Source organism: Poecilia reticulata, linkage group LG3 (assembly GCF_000633615.1).
Source record: "Poecilia reticulata strain Guanapo linkage group LG3, Guppy_female_1.0+MT, whole genome shotgun sequence".
NCBI classification, from domain to species: Eukaryota; Metazoa; Chordata; class Actinopteri; order Cyprinodontiformes; family Poeciliidae; genus Poecilia; species Poecilia reticulata.
This window is the reverse complement of record NC_024333.1, coordinates 18,584,732-18,605,770: the sequence shown is the minus strand read 5'-3', so window position 1 is coordinate 18,605,770 and position 21,039 is coordinate 18,584,732. Positions and strand designations below refer to the sequence as shown.

The 21,039-nt window shown below is 37.4% G+C and overlaps 2 protein-coding genes across 3 annotated transcripts; both read right to left on the bottom strand.

Moving 5' to 3' along the window:
- Positions 1–698: 698 nt before the first annotated feature.
- On the bottom strand, positions 699–4,119 carry gcshb (glycine cleavage system protein H (aminomethyl carrier), b). The gene is made up of 5 exons (XM_008405326.2): positions 3,891–4,119; positions 2,914–2,993; positions 2,058–2,121; positions 1,835–1,966; positions 699–1,686 (listed from the first exon to the last, which is right to left on the bottom strand). Exons 1-5 carry the CDS (start codon positions 4,039–4,041, stop codon positions 1,589–1,591), a joined length of 525 nt encoding a protein of 174 aa, XP_008403548.1. The 5' UTR covers positions 4,042–4,119; the 3' UTR covers positions 699–1,588.
- Positions 4,120–5,192: 1,073 nt separating this feature from the next.
- kars1 (lysyl-tRNA synthetase 1) lies at positions 5,193–13,369 on the bottom strand. Of its 2 annotated transcripts, XM_008405323.1 has the most exons (15): positions 13,276–13,350; positions 12,491–12,658; positions 12,108–12,249; positions 11,028–11,193; positions 10,857–10,950; positions 10,578–10,764; positions 10,095–10,220; positions 9,787–9,906; positions 9,459–9,621; positions 8,815–8,988; positions 8,626–8,711; positions 8,459–8,544; positions 8,253–8,379; positions 8,034–8,177; positions 5,193–5,843 (listed from the first exon to the last, which is right to left on the bottom strand). In XM_008405323.1, exons 2-15 carry the CDS (start codon positions 12,628–12,630, stop codon positions 5,769–5,771), a joined length of 1,830 nt encoding a protein of 609 aa, XP_008403545.1. In that variant the 5' UTR covers positions 12,631–12,658; positions 13,276–13,350; the 3' UTR covers positions 5,193–5,768. The 2 variants fall into 2 exon arrangements, with proteins under 2 accessions (XP_008403545.1, XP_008403547.1); XM_008405325.1 differs by lacking the exon at positions 12,491–12,658 and having other exon boundaries at positions 13,276–13,369.
- Between the last annotated feature and the right edge of the window lie 7,670 nt (positions 13,370–21,039).

Genomic DNA, 21,039 nt, shown 5'->3' with positions numbered 1-21,039 from the left:
TAACTAGGAATGAATTCACAATGGAAGAAAACTGGTTTTGCCATGAATCATTTCAGTTTATTTGGATCATTCCATCTGCCAAAAGACTCATCGTGAAGCCATTTTCAGTCTTATGGTAGGGCCCACCAAATTTGAATGTTAAATGTTCAGACTTTAAGGACCTTATAATCCTGTGAACTCTCACAAGATTCCCAACTCCTTTTAAGGACAAACAGGCTCTCACAGCATTATAGATCCTCCAGCATACTTAATAGCAGCTGTGGCATGCCTTTTCATGCTCAAAGTGTTTGTACTGAGATTGAGAATGTTGGTCTTCATCTCATTAGACCAAAGCATTTAGTTCCAGTTAAATTCTCAGCACCATTTAGCAAACATTTCCAGGTTGTAGGTTGTTTTTTATCTAATTCTTTATTTTTGCTCTGGCTATAGATATGGGGAAGCTTAGAAGATAAATTAATATTACAGTTTCCTGCTTTAAAAGATTCAGTAAACATCTGGCTTTCTTGAATATTTTCTTGTCTTTCCCGTTTTCAAGAAGAGATATAACCATCTTTCTCTTAGTGTACACGTTGATCAGTTAAACAGTTTGTGTTGAAAATACCCAATCAGTGTTTTATAGTATAAATTGTCAGGGGTCCCAATGATTATGACAAGTCTTTTTGTTAAAAATCAACTCCTACTGAATAAAACTACTCAACAATAAGGGTTTCACTTTATTAAAAAGTTTCAGTATTAGGTTAGTTCATAAAGAAGTAAAGTATACATGTAAAGATTTTTTTTTCCATAGTAACCAGTGATGTCAATAACTGGTGGGTCTGTTCTGCATTTATAATAGAATTTTACATAGACACTTTGTTTTAACAAATACAGAGCAATCCAGTTTACAGAATATGAATAAGCTAAAACTATGGAAGTATTAAGGTTGTTTTTAGCACAACATTTGTAATTTGAAATGTTTGAACTGTTTTTTGAACACAGTAATTAAAATCACTAACTGCAGCTTTTGCCAATGGGTTTAAAATCCCAGTTGGATTAATTATTGATCAACTAGCTTCAGCAATCTCAGCCTATCTTCAACCAAGTGGAAAGGTCAAAGTGTGTGGAACTAAAATTAGGACAAGCAGACGGTATGACCTGTCACCATCTGTACAGCTGCGACAGTATGTGAGCATATCTCTGTGCGACACATCATAAATCTATACTGTGCCTTCTTGAAACATAAAATGCATCAGATTTCAGGCAGATTAAATCAAACTTAAAGACTTCTCAGTGTTTTAATAAATTAAAAACTGAATTTCCCAGCGTTTTAATACATCTATGCACTATTTAAAAACAGAGCAAAGTACTAGGAAGAAGATCCAATAATACTGACAAACCTTAGCATAAAAGCCTTTTAGATTCACTGGTGAATTATCCCCACATTCTACATGAAAACTGTTCCTGGGTATTTAAAATTTTGCAGCACACTAGAAAGTGTCCATAACATAAATAAATACCGCAAAGGATGGTGGAGGTCACTGCCAATGTTAGTAACCCAGTATTAGTTGACTGCAGCTACATAACAAATAATCATAATAAATTTGTTGATTTATTCCTCCAGCGACTTAATAAATGTATCATAGGCAGGTTGGTCCATGAGCTTATCGAGTTCTTCAGGCTTTTCGATGGTCATCTTGATTAGCCATCCTGAAAGATTAAAAGGAGAACTTAAAAGTGGGAAAACGTGGACATGGCTCTGTTTTGGCAGCTTTTCAACTGCACTGATAACAAAAGCAGTGGGACAAGCTTACAGGAATAACAGCAAAATTCTATGATGAGCAACATTGAGACTTACCGTCTGCGTAGCAGGATTTATTCACGAGTCCTGGATTTTCGGCCAGCTCCGTGTTGATTGCTGTCACTTCCCCTGTCAGTGGTGAGTACAGCTCACTGGCAGCCTTTACACTTTCCAAGGCACCAAACTCCTCTGCAGCAGAAATACACACAACACAAAAAGATTACATTTATTGCACAGCTATCAACACTTACTACAGGTGTAGTATATTCCCTGATCTTACCCAGCTGTTCAAGTTTTTGGCCAACCTCGGGCAGTCCACAGTAAACCACGTCACCTAAAGCTTCCTGAAATCATCAAATAGTAATGATTATATATTTACCACAAAAACACAGTGCATGTGAAGTATTAAAGTATTAACGTGAACAAAGTGATTTACAACAACATCTCTTGTGTAGAGGATTTGTTCTGACAACAAATAACGTCACGTTTGGGTGTTGCTCCCAAACTGCACAATTGGAGTACAAGCAACGCCAAGCAGTTGGAGTTAGAACATGTTGAAACAAGCTGTTTGCACCCAAGTTTCAGATGTTGTCTGTTTGGCAGCACAAACTATCTTTGGACTGCTTTTAAGTCAATAACTACAAGGTCTCTGAACAATGAACATTATAAAAGGATTTCTACTTTTCTGTAAACTAGTTCAAAAAGATTTTTTTCTGACCAATTTTAAAAGTTGCATTTCATTCTTAATTCTAAAAACCTTGCATAATATTTATTGAGCGTATCTTATATCTACCCGGCTGATCATCTTATGCTTTATCTCAAAAGCTGTGGCTTATTAGAGCTCACCATGGAAAACAATCACGCCTCAATTGCTTCATTCAGGTTTAGGATAATAAAATTCTGCTTTTATTTACCGCTTGGACAGCTACGGTCTGAACTTAAAATGATCTGCCTCCCTCTCCCGCTTGGTGGATATCAAAGAATAATCATAAAGCAATGAATTACCCTGATACAGTGGACATGATGAGAGCAAAGTGCAGCTCTGGAGAGCTTTTAGACCGACCGCCATCAAGAAAAATCAGAGCAGAGAGTGCCATATATCAAAGATTAGAAGAATGACTAATTAAAAAGCAGACCTGAGCATAGTTACTGATTCCCACAGTGCCGATTCCACTCTCCACCAGCACCCACTCATGCTTCTCGGTGAACTTGAGGGCTACAGGGAGAAAAATAATTGCATATTTAAAAAAAAAAAAAAGGTCATATGAACTGTGATTCACAAAGCCAGTTAATCATGCAAGAAAAAAAAAAGACCCACTGTGTTGACAAAGAATAAAAATGTGTGTACTATGGACCACAGCCGGACATCGGGCTCTCAGTTATGCAAGACCATGTGCAGAAAAATAAAATATCAGCTTACTGTGCATTTCAGCAGGTGCATGCTGTTATGCTTCCAGGAAAAGGGCTCACAAAAGCAAGAATAACTTGTGTTCACAGTCATGCCCAGTGTTGAGTTGGAGCATTGTGCTTCCAGGCTCATGCTGTCACCCCGAGGGGAAAACTGCAGGCTAAAGCCTGAGCAATACTCAGAGCCGGCGTCAGAAAAATACAGTTTTGAAACCAGATTTGTGACGATGCAAGATGCCGATGCATGACTAGAGTCATACAAATAACTAAATGCTCCAAACGCTTTTTCTGATCTTAAAACTGGTACAACATGGCAGCTGCTGGGTGGATAATCACTCTGTCGATATTTATATTGCACAACTGCAGCAAAATGGGTGACATTTGCTTGAACAGGCTGCTTACTGGTGCACACAGGTTTCCTTTAACACCCCAATCAGGAGCTCGTGGTTAATAAGATAAAGCACGCAACATGTGGTCAAATTTACAGAAATAATAATTTAAAAAAAAACATTGAAGTTAAACAGCACATGTCTAGCTGCCCTTCTTGTCTTTTATTCCTCCATTTCATAATCTACAGTTATTTATTTTTGGAAGCTGATTATAATGAGGAGTCTGTCCACATGGGGAGTGGAGTTCATCCCCCTGTTCCGTGGTTCTCCTGTATGGTTTGTATTTCTTCCTTTTTGTTGTTGTTGTTGGTTTTTACCTGTGCACTGGCCCGATGTTGTGCTCAGAGTCCGCGGGGCGCCGCTCCGGCACAGCAGCCGAGTCGCTGAAACTTGCGCTGCGGACGAGAGTTGCGGCAGCCTGGGAGAAAAGTTTACAGAAAGGCACCGCAGCGCTGCTCTCATCGCCATCTTCACTCACTCTGCAACAGGCAGGCACCGTGTAAACCAGAACACACACACACACGCGCGCGCGCGCGCACACACACGCACAGATGCACAAACACACTGAGCCACAAGAGCGCGCACCATCCCACTGTGGCGAGCTCCTGCGTGGACAATGATGGTGGAGAAGTAGAGGAGGGGGTGAAGGGTGAATTGACCCAAAGGTCAATTAATATTAATTTTAAAAAAAATGTCTTCCAGTTACAGTATTATCACTATTATTTCATTTAGTTCATTAATTAAAAAAAAATAATACATTTGATGCTGTAATAACATTTATGTTGTAGATAATAAGTAAGATTTCTGGTATTTGTAGAGAGTCATCGTACATGTTGGAAAAGTGTCCTTCCATAAACTCACTGAAGACCAAGAAACCTTTCCAAGCAACGTCTGCTGACACCCACAACACATTTTTCCATATTATAAAATATTTGGATTGTTTACACCACCACAATCAATTTAGGCAGCAAGTTTTACATCTTACAGCAGAACTTTGAAACAAAATGTTTTGTTTGGTTAAGAAAAACAACTGATGGATGGAAGTCGGTTGTAATTTCCAGTGGATAATGTAGATAAATTGTATAATTCAATAATACTTATGCTTTATGACGTATTGTGCTTTTAACAACTCAAGCATTTAAAAAATTCTCCATTCTGAAATAGGCCAAAGACACTCGGACTCCAAAGTTATGACCAAGTCCCTGCAAAGAAACCTCTGGGTTACATCAGCCCCAAAGCCATATTTAGAGGATGAGTATTTTTGAAAGGTTTCTTGAAGTTCTTCCTCCTTAGCAACATGTGGAACTTCTCATCCTTTATTTCGAACATGTTCCTGTGACCAGTCCTCAAATAATTTGAATACAATCAATGGATGGAGAAAGGCTTAAATATAGACCAAACATCAGGGTTGTGAAAACGTTTTTTTTTTTTTGGTCACAGTTGCATGTCCTTCTCTGACATCTTTTTCAAAGTAAATTTTACACTTAATATTTCTGTTAGATTAGTCAATCAAAAACTAGGTAATTTCCATTGATATGAACACATCCACAAAAATTCAAGTCATTTATACATCTGTCAAAAATAAATGTCCTAGAAGTCGTAGGAAAAGAACAACAAAGTTGATTCAATTGTACTTTATTCAAACCCAGAATTTCACTTTCTTAGCAGATAGGTATTAAATTTAAGGAAACCAACATGAAAAATCTTAGACAAGGAATACAAGCAAATCAGTTAAAAATGACATGAACATACACAGAGGACACTTCAAACATCAGGGTCTGAGTTGTTGTTTAGACGCGAATCCATATTATGTATATTGGTATTCAGAATTAAGGATTCCCTCAGTAACTCAGAATATGCATAAAAGTAACACCAGATTTTGATATGGCAACAGATCAAATGACTTCCTGATCATTTCCTGATTGAATTTCAATTATTTACGGTTTGGATAGCAAAGAGTTAAAACCTTCTTTCAAGGACTGAGGATTCAACCGGTGTGATGAGCAGATGAAATAAAATTAAAAAAATAAACAAATCCATATGAATCCCGGACCAATAAGCTCCAATGTTTAACAAACCAACACAACTAAAACTACATTTGCAGACTCTGCTGGTGTCCAGTGTGAGGTAAAGACCAATACTTCATATGGACTCCTGCAGAGAGGAAGCAGCTGGAGGGATCAGAGGTCATGACCTTAGGAAGAAGTTTCCTCAGAGGGAGCAGACTTCTTATTGTCGTCAGGCTTCATGGCTGGGAACAGCAACACCTCCTGTAAAAGGTTAAATATTATATTTAGATTGAACTAGAACACATTTTGCCTGATGATGCTTGGGAGTCATTTCTGAGTGAAACCACAGCCTGGAAAGTTACTTATGCTAACATATTAGCAACAAACTGTTTTAAAACCACCTGAAACTGAATAATAATAATAATAATTAAAAAAAAAAAACTTTCCAATACCTCCATGATTTTCTCTATTAGAATAATTTCAACCCAAAATGTCTACAGTACAATCCTTACAAAACAGAAAGAAAAACTCATGTTCTTGGTTTTAAATTTATTAGAATAAATCAATTAATGATGTATGACCACTGGGAAAAAAAAGATCAGATAAAAAGTAGAGATGTGCCGATCAGGTTTTTTTCTGCCGATACCGATCACCCATGAGGGCCGATCACCGATACCGATCACATAATTATTATTTTTTTAAATCATAAGCACTACCAGTTACATTATGTGGAAAAAGGAACCATGAATTCACCTTAATTTAGACAAAAACTTTTTAATAACTTTTTCCAAGAAAAAAACAAAAGAGGCATTGTGCAAATTGTACTGCTATCAGTAATACTATCTTTAACAGACTGAAAAAATATGAAGGCTCTGAAGAGGCTAAATAATGCAAAAAGTCAAAATAAAACCTCCCAACATTGCCAAAAAATTCAAGTATAAAACTTAAAATTCAAAAGCAAATACAGGTTCCATTACAATAAACAATCCAGAGTTACTGCATGAAAACGTCCTGATAGCATGGCGGCTAGCTGATTACTGCTATTTCTGAGTGGCTGTTTCTGACTGAGCGGAGTAATTATGCAGAACAGGGAGGAGGCAGAGGAGATCGATTATTTTTTTCAGAGATTATTTGTCTCATGTTAGGACAGCAAAAGTTTTAATACGTGTGTAAAATGTACACTGCTCAAAAAAATAAAGGGAACACTTAAATATATATTAAGTGTTCCCTTAAGTTGTAAATTTGATTTACAACTCCAAGTAAATCAAATTTTGACCTGCTTCACCCCATATGCTTCAATTTTCCGCCGCAACATGCAAACTTCCCAATTCACTCAGAGCGTTATAGTTCCACATCACTTAGGTTTTGTTGCTGAGCGTTTGCGCAGAGTGAAGGAAAGAGGAGACCAGCTGCACAGACAAGCTGCAAAATGACATGCAGGTGATCGGTTTGTGTGATCGGCAACAAGAGACCGTGATCGGCGATCACCGATCATACACTTTTTCACGGAAATCGGCCGATTATGATCGGTGGCCGATCGATCGGCACACCTCTAATAAAAAGTCATTTAGTTGTAGATCTCCAGTATCATGCAGCTGGTTTACGTTTTTCCTAGGTATGTCACACACTGGCAATCATTGATTAAAATAATGCATAATTTTTTAATAAATTGTCCTAAAAAAAAACCCAAAACAAAACACAATGCCTGCCTCTTCTTACCCGTCTCAAGTTAAATAAAGTTTAAAGAAGAGAAACTGATAATGCTAAAGTTTGTTCCTCTTTTGAGATGAAGATCAGATCTTTGTGTTGATGGATCACACCTGACTTAACTATGAGGACATCCAACTCACCAAATCAGCTCGTACTGTGCTGACATATTGTTTTCACATCAGTTCACATGCTTCTTTCCTCAAATGTACTTTCAAAAGCCAAAGAGCAACCCACAAGTAAAATTGAGTTCAGACATTTGCAATGTTGAATGCTCCCTTAACCAGCTCCACCCATTTTACATGAAATGCTTACATATCCAGAGCAAAAGGACCAGGACTGACTTACACAGCTAAATAACATGTTTTGCAGTTCAACCAACGACAAACTGCATCGTCCCAGACACCAACCTTACAGCATTTACTATAATGTTTTTATTAATTGATTTCATCAGAATGATGAAAAGCCTCAAAAATGAGGATTAAAAAAAACTCCAATTATAACTATTATAAAATTCACACAAACTTACACACTTTCAACAATATGGCGATTTTATGAATAGAGAAACAGTCACCATCAGCAGTACTCTACTTGGGTTGTTAGCAGTACACTATATTTTTTGTATCTGTCTCAATACATCAAATCTGGTTTCAAATTTTGGTGAGAATTTCCAGTTGATTAAATCTGCATTATTCAAAACACAAAACAAGTTATGACTGTATTAGTGCTTTTGAGCAACATTACCTTGATGTTGTTTGAGTCTGTGAGGAACATGGTGAGACGGTCGATGCCCATCCCCCAGCCAGCGGTCGGAGGCAGACCGTATTCCAGTGCTGTGCAGAAGGTCTCATCGATGAACATGGCTTCATCGTCACCCTCAGCTTTTGCCTAAAAAGAGCCACGTTACAGTCAGTATGGAGCAAGAGTACAGAATGGAAATCGTATAATTTAAAACACACAGACCTTGGCTTGCTGCTCAAACAGCTCCCTCTGTCTGATTGGATCGTTCAACTCCGTGTAGGCGTTGCAAATTTCCTTTTTCATGACAAAAAGCTCAAAACGCTCAGTTAGACCTTTTTCTGATCTGTGCCTGAAACGGAGTAGAGTGTCACAGTGAGAGCCTCAGCACTGCAATTCAACAGTAGAATGAACAGCTTGATGCTTCTTACCATTTTGCCAAGGGGCTCATGATTTGAGGGTGATCACAGATGAAAGTTGGACTGATGCACGTGACCTCGAGAAAATCTCCAACCAACTGCAGAACAAGGAACAAAACCCGTTAGTGACATAATGAGGAACACCCAGAAGGGTTCAATAAAGTTTAATCACAGCGCACCTTGTCAAGGAGGCGGGCAGTGGTCCTGGGTGGAGGACACTCAACACCTTTCTGGGCACACAGATCGTCGAAGAATTTGCGGGTCTCTGAAAAACAAATGATGACTCTTTATCAGAAACTGAGTCAACCAAATGATAGAACAGCTTTGGATAATATTCTCCTGAGGCAGCCGTCTGTACATCTCCATACCGTCGGAGTCGTAGCTGTCCGTTGGAGGGAATTTAACTCCCATGATCTTCTCCAGATCGTGTGTCATGCTCACTCTTTTAAATGGAGGAGTGAAGTCAATCTCATAGGCCTGGCCCTCTGGACCATCAGGATGGTAAGTCACCTTGTATCCTCCGGTGATGTGCTTCACCATTCCTGAAATAAATATAGAATCATTGGGACGGGGACAGATGTTTTACAGCATGTCTGTGTCTGAGACGATATACGAGATCTATGAGACAACAATAAGCGAGTATTAAAAGGCCCAGCAAGACCTGGTAGCGAACCAGTCATCCGATTTAGTTGTGAGGAACCAGGGAAATATTGAAAATGTTGCATTTTCACATTTTATAAAACAAAAAATCCTCTCTAAGCAATGGAAAAAAACATCTATCCGAGTTTGCATCATTTCTGATAGTAAGAACAGACTTTATATTCTAACTGTTCTTACTGCCAAAGTAAGAACAGTTTTTGTTGAAATCTGTTAGTTTATTTAGTCACGTCTAGAATCCTAACCCGTTCTGCAATGCAAAGTTCAACTGTTGGTGAAAAAGTGGGGAAAAACCTAGTGTTTCTAAATAAAAGCTCTGAAGAAACAATTTCGTCAAAAAGGCTTTGCAAGTTACCTGAAAGCAGACTCTCTGTGATTTCCATCAAGTCATGGTAATCAGCATATGCCATGTAGAATTCACAGGTGGTGAACTCTGGATTATGAGTGAGGTCGATTCCTTCGTTCCTGAACTGACGACCGACCTCATACACCCTGTCCAGGCCACCAACCACCAGCATCTGTGAAGAAAACATGAAGTTCTGAGTACAGAATGCACAAAAAGCTCCACTGCTCAAAAACAAGAATGGAAGCTTTTGATTTTTCGTTTTCCCCAAACCTCCTGAAAGTGGTTGTTGTGAAAGTCACTACTTAAAAGAGAATTCTGAGTTTTCCCAGCATTTTACCTTGTGGTACAGCTCAGGGGCAATCCTCATGAAGAGGTTCATGTCCAGCTCATTGTGGTAGGTAACGAAAGGACGGGCCACTGCTCCTCCAGGAATAATGTTCATCATTGGTGTCTCAATCTAAGATATTAGGATAAGGACAGCAGATTAACACTGCTGCCTGAAATGTAGGAAGTGACAAAAAAAAGTACGGACAATTGTTTTTTTTGTTTGTTTTTTTAATCCAGCTAAGCTTTAGACTGAGATATGTGGTTTAGCAAGTTAGCTGTGTGGCACGATCAATTTCTAAAACCCAAAACACAACTAACCTCCAGGAAGCCCATCTGGTCAAGGAAGTTTCGCAGATACGTGATGATTTTGGCTCGAGTTAAGAACTTCTGTCGCACATAGTCGTTGAGAATTAGATCCAAGTAGCGCTGGCGGAATCGAGTTTCCTATAAGAGAAATAAAAATCACACACCACACAAACTTGATTAGTCTCTGGTGGTAGAGGAAAGTCAAGTACCATCATGTTTTCTGAGACACTAAACAATGATGAGCTTCAGTGCTTTTTTTGTTCACAACTATTTTTGACAAGAAGAAATGTCAGATCTTATGGCATTTTATTGATACTGCTGCAACGTGAAGAGACTGTGGAGAGTGTTGGGAGTTACATAGAAAACCAGAAACTTTTATACTAGTTTCTAGTATAAAAGAGGATGATAGCAATGTTCCCATCACTCATGTCTTGCCAAGATGGAGACACAAGCTTCATACTCAGAAATTTTCAGGACCAGTATGTTGTGAATCACCTTGTCTTTGAGGCCAAAGTGGAGGTGGGGCAACATGTGCAAACATGGTGACAGCAGGGTAATCTCGATGGGAATGATGCTCAGCTCCCCCTTCTTGGTCTTTCCAGGATTTCCACGGACACCAATGATGTCGCCACGGCGCAGCTTGTTGTTGATGGCCACAAACGCTTCTTCAGACTTGTAGTTCCTGCCAGAATAACCCAAAGAGGCAAAGAAGTAAGCTTAATGTTGTCAAACAAATCCACAACCTTCACTCAATGAAAGCTCCAGATGGCATACCTTGAGTTTGCCATGACCTGCAGCTTGACTCCTTCACTACGCAGGTCGTAGAAGATCAGCTTGGCGCCAGAAGCCCTCTTGGCGTGAACTCGGCCTGCCAAATATTTAAGTTTAACAAAACTGCGGCTAGTTTACTTTGGAAAGGGTAAGGTCATAAAGTCTTCCTGGTACCTGACACAGCAAGGACAACATCGCTCAGTTGGTCCCCAGACTGCAGGTGGTTGTATTTCTGAATGAAGTCTGTAAGCGACAAGTCTACATGGTACTTGTGTGGGTACGGGTCCTCAGCTGTGCCCTTCAACTCCTGGATGGCCTGGGTGCGGATCTTGAAGTATTGCTGTTACACAAGTATGTTATTAGCCAGCCTGAAGCATGATCTGTAGGAAAGTTGTGACCTACTTCCTGTACATTGCTTGCAAATCTCTGCTGCAGGTTTTAAACATCATTTTGTTGAGCTAATGACAAGACGAATAGCATTTAGTTGCATATTTGAATTGTCTGGTTTGTCTGCAGGATGTTCTATTTTTCCATTTCTTCCTATTTGGAAGATTTTCAAAATTTAGTATAAAAATTGTTGATTCAATAAAAGCCTTAAATATCCACCCTGCATTTCAAATGTTTCATATTTAGAAAAAAAAGTAATTAAAATAGTTAACAAGACGATTTATGCCTGTAAAGAAAATGCTCTCAATGCAAGGTGTGCATCAAAGGCTCTTTGTTCTTTTTTTTAAACATGTAAAAATGTTCAAAAAGAACGGGCGAGTATATTTGAATATATTTTCAATAACACAAGTTAGCTTAGATTCTTTCAGTTTCTCTTTGAGTTGGGCTTGCTTAAACACACCCATGTTATCACTTCTGGCACACAGGAGAGAAATATGTTCTCACAATGAAAGTCATAAAAACAACCACCCCAAGCTTAAGTGTTGGGCAGGGACTTAATAAAAAAATGTGATTTACAAATATATTGATAGGGACTGGTTGTCCAAAAACTGTCTTAGCAAACTTGTTTAAAAAAAATAAATAAAATGAAGTTATTTTCATCTTTAAACAAAGTGCCTGAAGGACAGATTAGTGCATATATTTGTCTAAACTCGCATCGTTTCACCTAGTTTCTTTCAGTTTCAATTTCAGAAGTGCACACCCAGTTTAAGAATTTTTTTGACTAATATTGAAATGGATAAACATGCTTGCAAAAGGAAACATACTAAGTGTATGATGATTTGAAATGATGATTTGTGATCATCTTACATTGGGATCGAGTGTCTCATCATCCAGGGCATTGGCATTTTGTGCATCTGCATTATTGGAGTCAGCTTGTTCCCCCAAATCCTTTGCTTTTGATTCTTTCTCAGCTGCTTTCTTCTCAGCTTTCATTCGTCTCTTCAGCTCACTGAAAGAACAAGAACACAATAAATGAACTAGATTTTCTAAAAAGATTTTCAGCCCTTTAAAAAAAACAAAAAAACACGTTCACTAACATAACATCAACAATACGATGTCCTCTTGCTTTTTACTGTAGTGTGGTGTCGACTATTAAAGGAGAGCAAGAAGAATAGTTACAAGGGAGAACACATCTAGTTTGATGATAAAAGGTTGGTTGTTTCTCACACAGGAAAGGAAAAACCACCAACCTTTTGTCACCTCTCCATCGTATTCCGTGAAACTGAGCCGGGGCTGCAGCTGAACACGGGGATGCATATTTTAACCACTGTCCTCTGAAAGCAAAGGCTTGACACAGCTGCTGCCTGGCAGCCCTGACCAGACACAGCATGCTGAGCTACCACAGTCAGCAGACAGACCTGAGAAAACATATACACGCAAAGACAGAGGGGAGCATCAACGGCGGCACTTGCTCACCAGAAAGGGAGAAACTTATTCCAAAACTAAATTCTACAACTCAAGGTCTCAGGGCAACAACAATAATAATAATAATAATAACGGTAATAGCAACAACAATAAATAATAATAAGAAATAATTTAACATTTTATTATAGATACAAGATCCTTAAAACGGATTTGGCGTAGTTTATAGGTTGTCTCCACGTTTTAAACAAACAAGTTAACGACATATACTATTATAATTCTAATTTTTACGGGAGAAAGTAGAATCCGGCAACATGTTGAAGTCCGGAAATAAATGTTGTAGTTTTTTCTGTTCGCTAAACTACCGACCGAGACTTGATTGCGTCACCGTAGAGGACTACAGCTACCAGAAGGAGCAGCGAACTTAAACATGGGATGTGTAGGTCTTGTATAGCGTGCCTCCATATGGGACCTTCATTTAGATGTCACAAGATTTTGTATAGCAAGATTAAAGCGCGTCTTGTTAACAAAGGAGCAAGAACCTTGCAGAAAAAACTGCAGATTAGGAAGCACCTAAAGCTTAAAAAGCTTGGTAGTAAGGAGACATGCTCACTTTTTGCTGAGTTTCTCGTCCCCCACCGCTGTCACGTCAGCCATGTTCTTGATGCTTGCGCGCAGAAAGAGCGAGCTGGTCTGAGAGTGCGCCCTACGCGTGCGCAGTAGATAAAGAAAAGCTTGATGGTGCGTTTAGGGGAAAATCGGAAACTAGCATATTGAAAGTATACGAGCGATATGAACCCATAGTAAACCAGTAAAAATGATAAACAATATAAAAATTATTTTATATAGTTTCATATAAAATCATTTTTAAACCGAACCTTATCTTGAAATATGTTTTAATAAAAAAATCTACTATATGATGCCCTGCCAACATAACTGACAGTTTAAGCAAGATGTTTCAACATTTAAGTATTTCATTGCATCACACTGAACACATAAACACATCTTCAAACATAAACCATAAGCATAGCACAAATCTTAAAAAAAAACTTTAAAAGATCCCCGTTTTCTCAAATTTGAGTACTTTTGTCTAATTAGTATACAAAATAACTCTAAAAAGTAGCAAAACAATATGTTTATTAGTATTGCAGATGTTTTTACACAATATTATCACAATTAAACCATGTGACACATGTAAGTGAAAGTGAAGGTCAGTGGTGGGAAGTAACGAAGTACAAGTACGTCGTTACTGTACTTAAGTACAATTTTCGTGTATCTGTACTTTACTTAAGTAGATTTAATAATGGATACTTTCTACTTTTACTCCACTACATTTTACAGTAAGTGTCTGTACTTTCTACTTCACTACATTTCTACAAAACTGTCGCGTTACTCGTTACATCCAAGTCGCATTGTGTTTTTTTTTTTTTCGTTAAAATGAGATTCAGGGACTTAAGGTGGCGCCGTAAAATCCGAGCAATACCGTGACTTACGTGTCTGTTGTGACCCATCGGCTCCACCTTTACTCGCACGCGGAGCTCCAAGACATGCGCAGTGGTTTCCTCTAAGCGTCAGTAATATAATAGTACGGAAGCGCTGCATAAATAATAAGATATGGCGACATGTAAAATCAGCAGCGCTTCGCTTTCACAGACGGTGGAACTTCGTCCAATTTTTAACGTCACTTGGAAGGAAAGCTTAAAGAAAGGTAAGCTATGTGGACGTGATTCTAGCAAAGCTAGCTGTATTGACTGAGACACATGTTGCATCTGCGATGACTGACATGTCGCAGATATGGGACAATGCTGTGACCAAAGTGCAATATTGTAATATGACATTCATGGACAATCCGATTCTTCTGGACGGATCTTGACTAAGTCCTATAGTGCTGAATCCTCAGTGAGAGCCGTTCTTTGTTCTTGTAATGCTCTGCGTACACTGCAGTAGCTATTTTATTTCATTAAAATATTTTTATATTTAATTGGTGAATAAATAAAACAAGAACATAAGAACGCAGAGCATGCTCATTGCTCTTTGTTTTCATCTCCTGTCATGGTGGCAGACGTTGCAGCAGGAGGGAGGATGAGAACAGTCACGGTGCTCCTCCTGCTTGGTTACTTCTTGCTTATTGGGCCTTGGACAGTGTTCATAGTTGAGCGTTGTTAATTGCTATGTTTAATGGTGCAGACAATTATTATTTCTGACATTGGCAATATGGGCAACCGCACAGGGCGTTATTTTTTTAGGGATGGCAGGAGACCTCTGTGGATTGTGGCACAGAGATGAAAGCAAAACAGAATGTAGAAGAGTTTGAATTGATACTTGTTAAATTTATTTCAGGTCTAAGTATTTAATATCTAGGTGGGAAAGTGAATCTTTCAGATCAATTTGAGAAGCAGTTTTGATAGGTGCACTTAATTTTATTGTCATGTAGCACGGGGTGCTGGTTTTGATTTGGTCTTGGGTTCAGTGGTCCAGACTACAACTCTGCTACAAGGCTCCTTGGTTCCATGTCCTCCTCTGCCAGTTGGATTTCTTTCAAAATAAATGTGTGGCAAAAAAGTGAAGTTCATGTTATGTTAGGACAGGAGACGAGATGTTTCCATCTCTGATATTATGATGCATAGAATCACATATCTAAGTCTAACCTATGTTACAGAGTAAACTCAATAAAAACATGCTTTATCTGTGGCATATGATCATATGATCGGTACACTTAATGATATTAGTGATTAGGCAATGCATTAGCAAGTACTTTTACTTTTACTACTTAAGTATTTTTAAAAAACAGTACTTTTTTACTTTTTTCTTAAGTAAAATGTTAATGTGGTACTTTGACTTTTACTTGAGTACATTTTTGTCTGTGTATTTGTACTTTTACTTAAGTACATTTTTTGAGTACTTTCTCCACCACTGGTGAAGGTACATTTGAGAAAATATGTGATGAGAATTGATGAGTAAAAACCTAATAACCAGAATTAACATTCAGTTTAAATTTAACTTTCACTTTTTCTTAAAGTAAAAAAATAAAAAATAAAGTGGGGATCGCCACAAAAAACAAGAAACCATCTCTAAATAGGTGGGTCAAGTAAAGTCTGCCAAAGACTTCAAAGAACAGTTAGTTATTTTACAACCCTTCCAAAATTATGGACACCACTTATTTTTAAAAAATCCTCAAAAGAAGTTAATCTCACACTACAAAAATTTTTTATTAAAAAAATACTTTTTTTTAATTAAAGAAATTAAAAAGCTCAGCAGCAAGTGCAGCTCAGCTGACTTTTCCTCAAAACAATTTCCTCAAAAATAAATGTAGCTAACTTATACTTTTCTTTTTTCCAAAAGTGATTCTGAGCTTTCATTTTGGAATGTAATGCTATGTAAAAGCATACAATAGAATGAAAGAGAAAACTCTCTTCTCTGTTTTTAAAACGAGATACATTTCATGAGCACATTTATGTCCATCTCAAACATCAAAAATGTTCAAATGTCCTGTTGAAAGGCACACTCACACAATAAAAAACGCTGCTAAAATGAGATTGCTTTGCTGTTGCATCAGGCAGCGTCTCCACAACTTTTTGTTTCTCTTTCCAAATCCCCTGAGGTCTTTAGCATGGTATGAATAATACATTGAAATACTTCAAATGTTTAAATACAAATTTAGTTTCATCTTAAAGAAATCTGAAAATAAGTAATGAGTGGGTTTTTATTATTATAGAAACCCAGATCAACACTTTTCCTCAGACCACAAAATCATGATCAAGTTTAAAGTTGCACTATCTTGATCTTGTTGGAGGATTTTGTTCTTTTTGGCACAAAAAGAACAAAATGAATCCTAAAATTGTCCCATGTCAGAATATGCCCATGTCATCAGGAAGAAAAACCCCATTAGTAGAATAACTTGACCACACAGTATCTTTGGGTAGTCTGCTTATGTCAGTCTTGTACAGCAAGTAATTTGATTTATAAATGACCAATATTGAGTAATCATCTTTGCTATAAATACAATTACAACATAAAAATACGGTAACACTGTATTTAAAGGGGCGTGCATAAAGACTGACATGACACTGTCATAAACATGACATAACACCTGTCATGAACATAAAGAAGTCTGTATGAATGTTTATGACAGTTGTCATGAAGTGTCATTCGGTAAATAATGACACTTTTAATGCAAAGTTGCTCTAAAAGTTGCACTAAAAGTCCATTAAGCAAATACACCTCCTGATTTCAAAGTTTGACAGAGTGCAAGGTCAAATATAAAATGATAGAGAAATGAAGCAGTGAGTCAGTAACAAACTGTGTGACATCCAACTCCACTGGACTCCACTTGTAATCTGGTTATTTGGTATTCCTTAATCCTAATGCGACAACAACGCCAGCATTTTCCTTTTCACACAAATGGTGTGTTTGTTAGAGTGTGGTATAGACACTTCGTAGGACTTTAACGTGTCATTAGTGGTGGGAAGTAACGAAGTTGTACTTCGTTACTGTACTTAAGTAGAGTTTTCGTGTATCTGTACTTTACTTAAGTAGATTTAATAATGGGGACTTTCTACTTTTACTCCACTACATTTTACAGTAAGTATCTGTACTTTCTACTTCACTACATTTCTACAAAATTGTCGCGTTGCTCTTTTTTTCCGTTAAAATGTGAAGTTCAGGGTCTTAAGGTGGCGCCGTAAAATCCAAGCAATAACGTGACTTAGTGTCTGTTGTCACCCATCGGCTCCACCTTTACTCGCACGCGGAGCTCCAGACATGCGCAGTGGTTTYCTCTGAGCGGGAGATGTTTGTCTATAATATAATAGCGCTGCATAAATTGATATGACGAAATGTAAAATCAGCAGCACATCAAACTGTCCACTTAGGAAGCAACACTGATTGACAACGGGAACCCTCGTCGGGTCAATCAGTGTTGCTTCCTAAGTGGACAGTTTGATTTCACAGAAGTTTGATTTACTTGGAGTTATATTGTGTTGTTTAAGTGTTCCCTTTATTTTTTTGAGCAGTATAGTTGCAGTTAAACAAATATTGGAAACATCAGTCAATCAAGGTCTAATTTAGCCACTAACCTTTGAAAATATTAATATGATACTGTGTTGCTGGAGTACAGAATATTGAATTATTATTAAACTGTATCTTAGATTTTATATGCAAAACTAGTTTAGACTTGAAGTCGCGCCTGTGTTTTCCTTCGGCTGGTGTTTTCTTCTGTTGTTTATATGCAAATAAAATAAGGCCAAATTGACCCAGTGCTAAATATTGAAATTATTCTTATTCTTATTAAGGGCATTTTCGCAGAACAACTTCCACGAAATGTCATTCAGTATTACTGACAAAATAAAACACCACTAATGATTAAAGTATATTAGTTTAATTAAAGATTGCAGTAAGTTTACAAAATCGCAAGAAAATAAAAGTAACAAAAACAAACTCCAAATATAAACAGATTTTCCCCTAATGAATGATGATTGATAGTTGCTCTGATGGTTAAAAACTAAATTTTCCAAGCTGTTTACTAGAAGAATGGTTTGATCTGGCTTACAGAATTTGCAAAGAAGTACCAAAATAAAATTTCAGAACTACATAATAATTTTTTTTTGGTCTGCGTTTCCTTTATAACAACTTTGATGAGCCCGGATCTGGATTTTTACCTACAGGAAAACGTGAGACACTATTCAGATGGTCTCAAAGAAACCAATGTTCCAGTAAACAGCAAGACCGACTAACAAACACATATTCATATAAACCCCATAAGCAAGATGGTAATCCACAAAGCAAACTACTTTTCACTTTTTCCCTACTGAAAACAAGCATAACCCCCCCTCCCCCCCTCAAAACTTTGATCACTGTTGAGAGAAGAAATAACATTGTGCTTCAATCATACCATAAGGACATAAAAAAAAAAACATAAATAATAGAATATCTACTTTAGCTTGTCATCTGTGGTTTAAACACAGAGGGCTATACTTGGAAAAAGACACGTTTTAAACAGATCTAAAATTAATGTACATCAGCTGCATAGCAGTTCTGGAGAAAATGTGTTTGCATTTATGTTAGCTACCATAAGTGCAACGTATTTTTGTTTTACTTTAGTACAAACGGGACAGATGCACACGAGAAGCGCCAGTAGAGTTAGCGACAAATTTACGACAGCTACAAAAACTGTCAAACATTCTAAGCACACTTTAGGTGTTATGGCTTAAAATTACAGTTGAGTATGTAATCAGACTCTAAAAGGCAACAGCAACAATTCAACCCGGTGGCTACAGGCTGGGTGTGCAATTTGTGCAGTGTTTTCAGAATATTTACCGGTGAATATGCAATGATAGATTAACTTTGACTTAGTTTGTCAATATTAAATTAAATGTAAGAATAAAACTTCAAATGCAAAGAACAGATAAAAATGAGAACTTTCACACACACAAAAAAACTCCCTCTTTTCCATAACTTAGCAAAGACTGTAGTAAAAGTCAGACATACACAGATGAGAAATCTGTCATTTCAAAAGACTATGTGCAGTTAAAACATTCTGGATATAAGGAAGTTTTTTTTTTTTCTTTCATCCACAATTCACAAAATGAGCAGTACATTCATATTGAATACTGAAATTTCTTGGTCTGACAGCATGGTGCCATATTGCCTGGGTTTGGTCAGAAAGGTTACATGTACATGTACATTGAGATGTATATACAGGAGCAACTGTGCACAGTAAGCTGTCATCATTCATAGTATATAAAGCGTTTCACTCTCCCTAAAAAAAAAAAAAAAGGCACCACCACCAGCAGCACAAGATTTTTCCAAGTTTAGTAACAGCTGCAGAAACAACAGTATGAACTTCAGCCGCTTTGGAGAATTTGGAAAAGTTACAGTGGGTATAAATATCCTCATCCGTGGACAGTAGAGTAAAAACATTCATCTCCGCTTAATAAAAACTTCTAAACAGAGAGCAACATAGATTAAGAGCAAGTCAGTAAACATTGGTTTTACTGAGCTCGTTATAGCAATTTTTTGAGCTCCAGCCGGATTCGACAACCAAGTGCAGCAAAGCGACATTCACTTTAATCACAGCAGAATGAGGCCACTTCCTCCTCTGCAGCAGGCTGATCCTAGTGCAGGGCTCTCCCAGGTGGTACAGGAATGAGCAGATTGGGAGATGAGGGGGTGGGGGGAAACAACATTCATCAATACAGCTAGAAGGAAAAATAACCATGACTGCAGAGCAATTCTACGAACCACCAATGCGCAAATAAATAAAGATATATTTCTCTGTTAAGATGAATAGCTACTACAGTGATAAAAAAGTTCATAGATATATTTTTTTAATAACGATCTCTCTAAAAACAAAAGCAACAGAAAATCATAAATATGGAACATTGGAAATATTAGTTTTTCTATTTCACAAGTTGAAGAAAGCTAGGAAGCTCTCCTCCCCCCAAGTCATGTTTCCTTCTAGAGAAAGGTCCCTTTAAAAAAAAAAAAAAACCACACACACACCCAAATTGATCACACTACACACAGCTGCACTCCATCGCTCCGCAAATCACATTGGTAATGTTTACATTAACTCCATCCTAAAACAGCTGTTTGGGATGTTGAAGTGAATACTAAGTGTAACGGTCTTAATACATTAGTTTCAACATGTACACTGAACACAAGAAAAAAGAAAGGAAGGATAATTACAATTATAAGAGACCCGCCTCTTGTTTGTGCATGCACTTACATAAAACTACAGACTGCAAACTGTTTTGTCTTTATTAGAAAAAAACAAAAACTGTAAAGTGTAGGATCAGGACAAAATGCATTTTGTGGAATGTCAGGAGGTAAAATGCTAAACAGAGAATTAGTGAAAAGAAAGAAGACAATAAAAACCTTAATGAGCCATAAAACTGGCACTTTTATCAGGATGTACACAAAGGTCAAACTTTGGTGTTGAAGTCACTGACCGCCAGCAGACAAAACAACACGAGGTCCGTAAAGCTTCAACATGCACAATTTCAGAATTTTAACACAATGATCTGTGTGAGATGCTCAGCTGTAGACACATTTCTCCTCCTAATCATTCACTAAAGTCAACATTTCTACAAAACTGGCTCATTTCTAGCTGGTTTATGAATACTACTCCAGTTCAGACACTGACATTGAAAAAAAAACACCTTCCAACCATTAAACTGAAAGTAATGATGCACTAAGTTAATGCTCTACTCTAGATGTATATTCTAATAATATATAACTGAAAATAAAATTAAAAAAATCTGAATAAAATTTATTTGTTCAATTTATTTTAATGTAATTTCAAAAACTAATATATTAAGATTTCTGGCAATGAATAGCAACAAAGTAGCTGGTAATTTGATGCACAGCTGTATGATAA

What these genes read in the sequence shown, in the direction of transcription:
- kars1 (XM_008405323.1), bottom strand. Translation starts at nt 12,630, where the DNA reads ATGCTGTGTCTGGTCAGGGCTGCCAGGCAGCAGCTGTGTCAAGCCTTT. An exon ending in CAGGTCATGGCAAACTCAAG is followed by an intron (nt 10,765 to 10,856) that starts GTATGCCATCTG and finishes TTATTCTGGCAG; the next exon opens with GAACTACAAGTCTGAAGAAG. An exon ending in ATGAGCCCCTTGGCAAAATG is followed by an intron (nt 8,380 to 8,458) that starts GTAAGAAGCATC and finishes ACTCCGTTTCAG; the next exon opens with GCACAGATCAGAAAAAGGTC.
- gcshb (XM_008405326.2), bottom strand. Translation starts at nt 4,041, where the DNA reads ATGGCGATGAGAGCAGCGCTGCGGTGCCTTTCTGTAAACTTTTCTCCC. An exon ending in AACATCGGGCCAGTGCACAG is followed by an intron (nt 2,994 to 3,890) that starts GTAAAAACCAAC and finishes TTCTCCCTGTAG; the next exon opens with CCCTCAAGTTCACCGAGAAG. An exon ending in TAAATCCTGCTACGCAGACG is followed by an intron (nt 1,687 to 1,834) that starts GTAAGTCTCAAT and finishes TTAATCTTTCAG; the next exon opens with GATGGCTAATCAAGATGACC.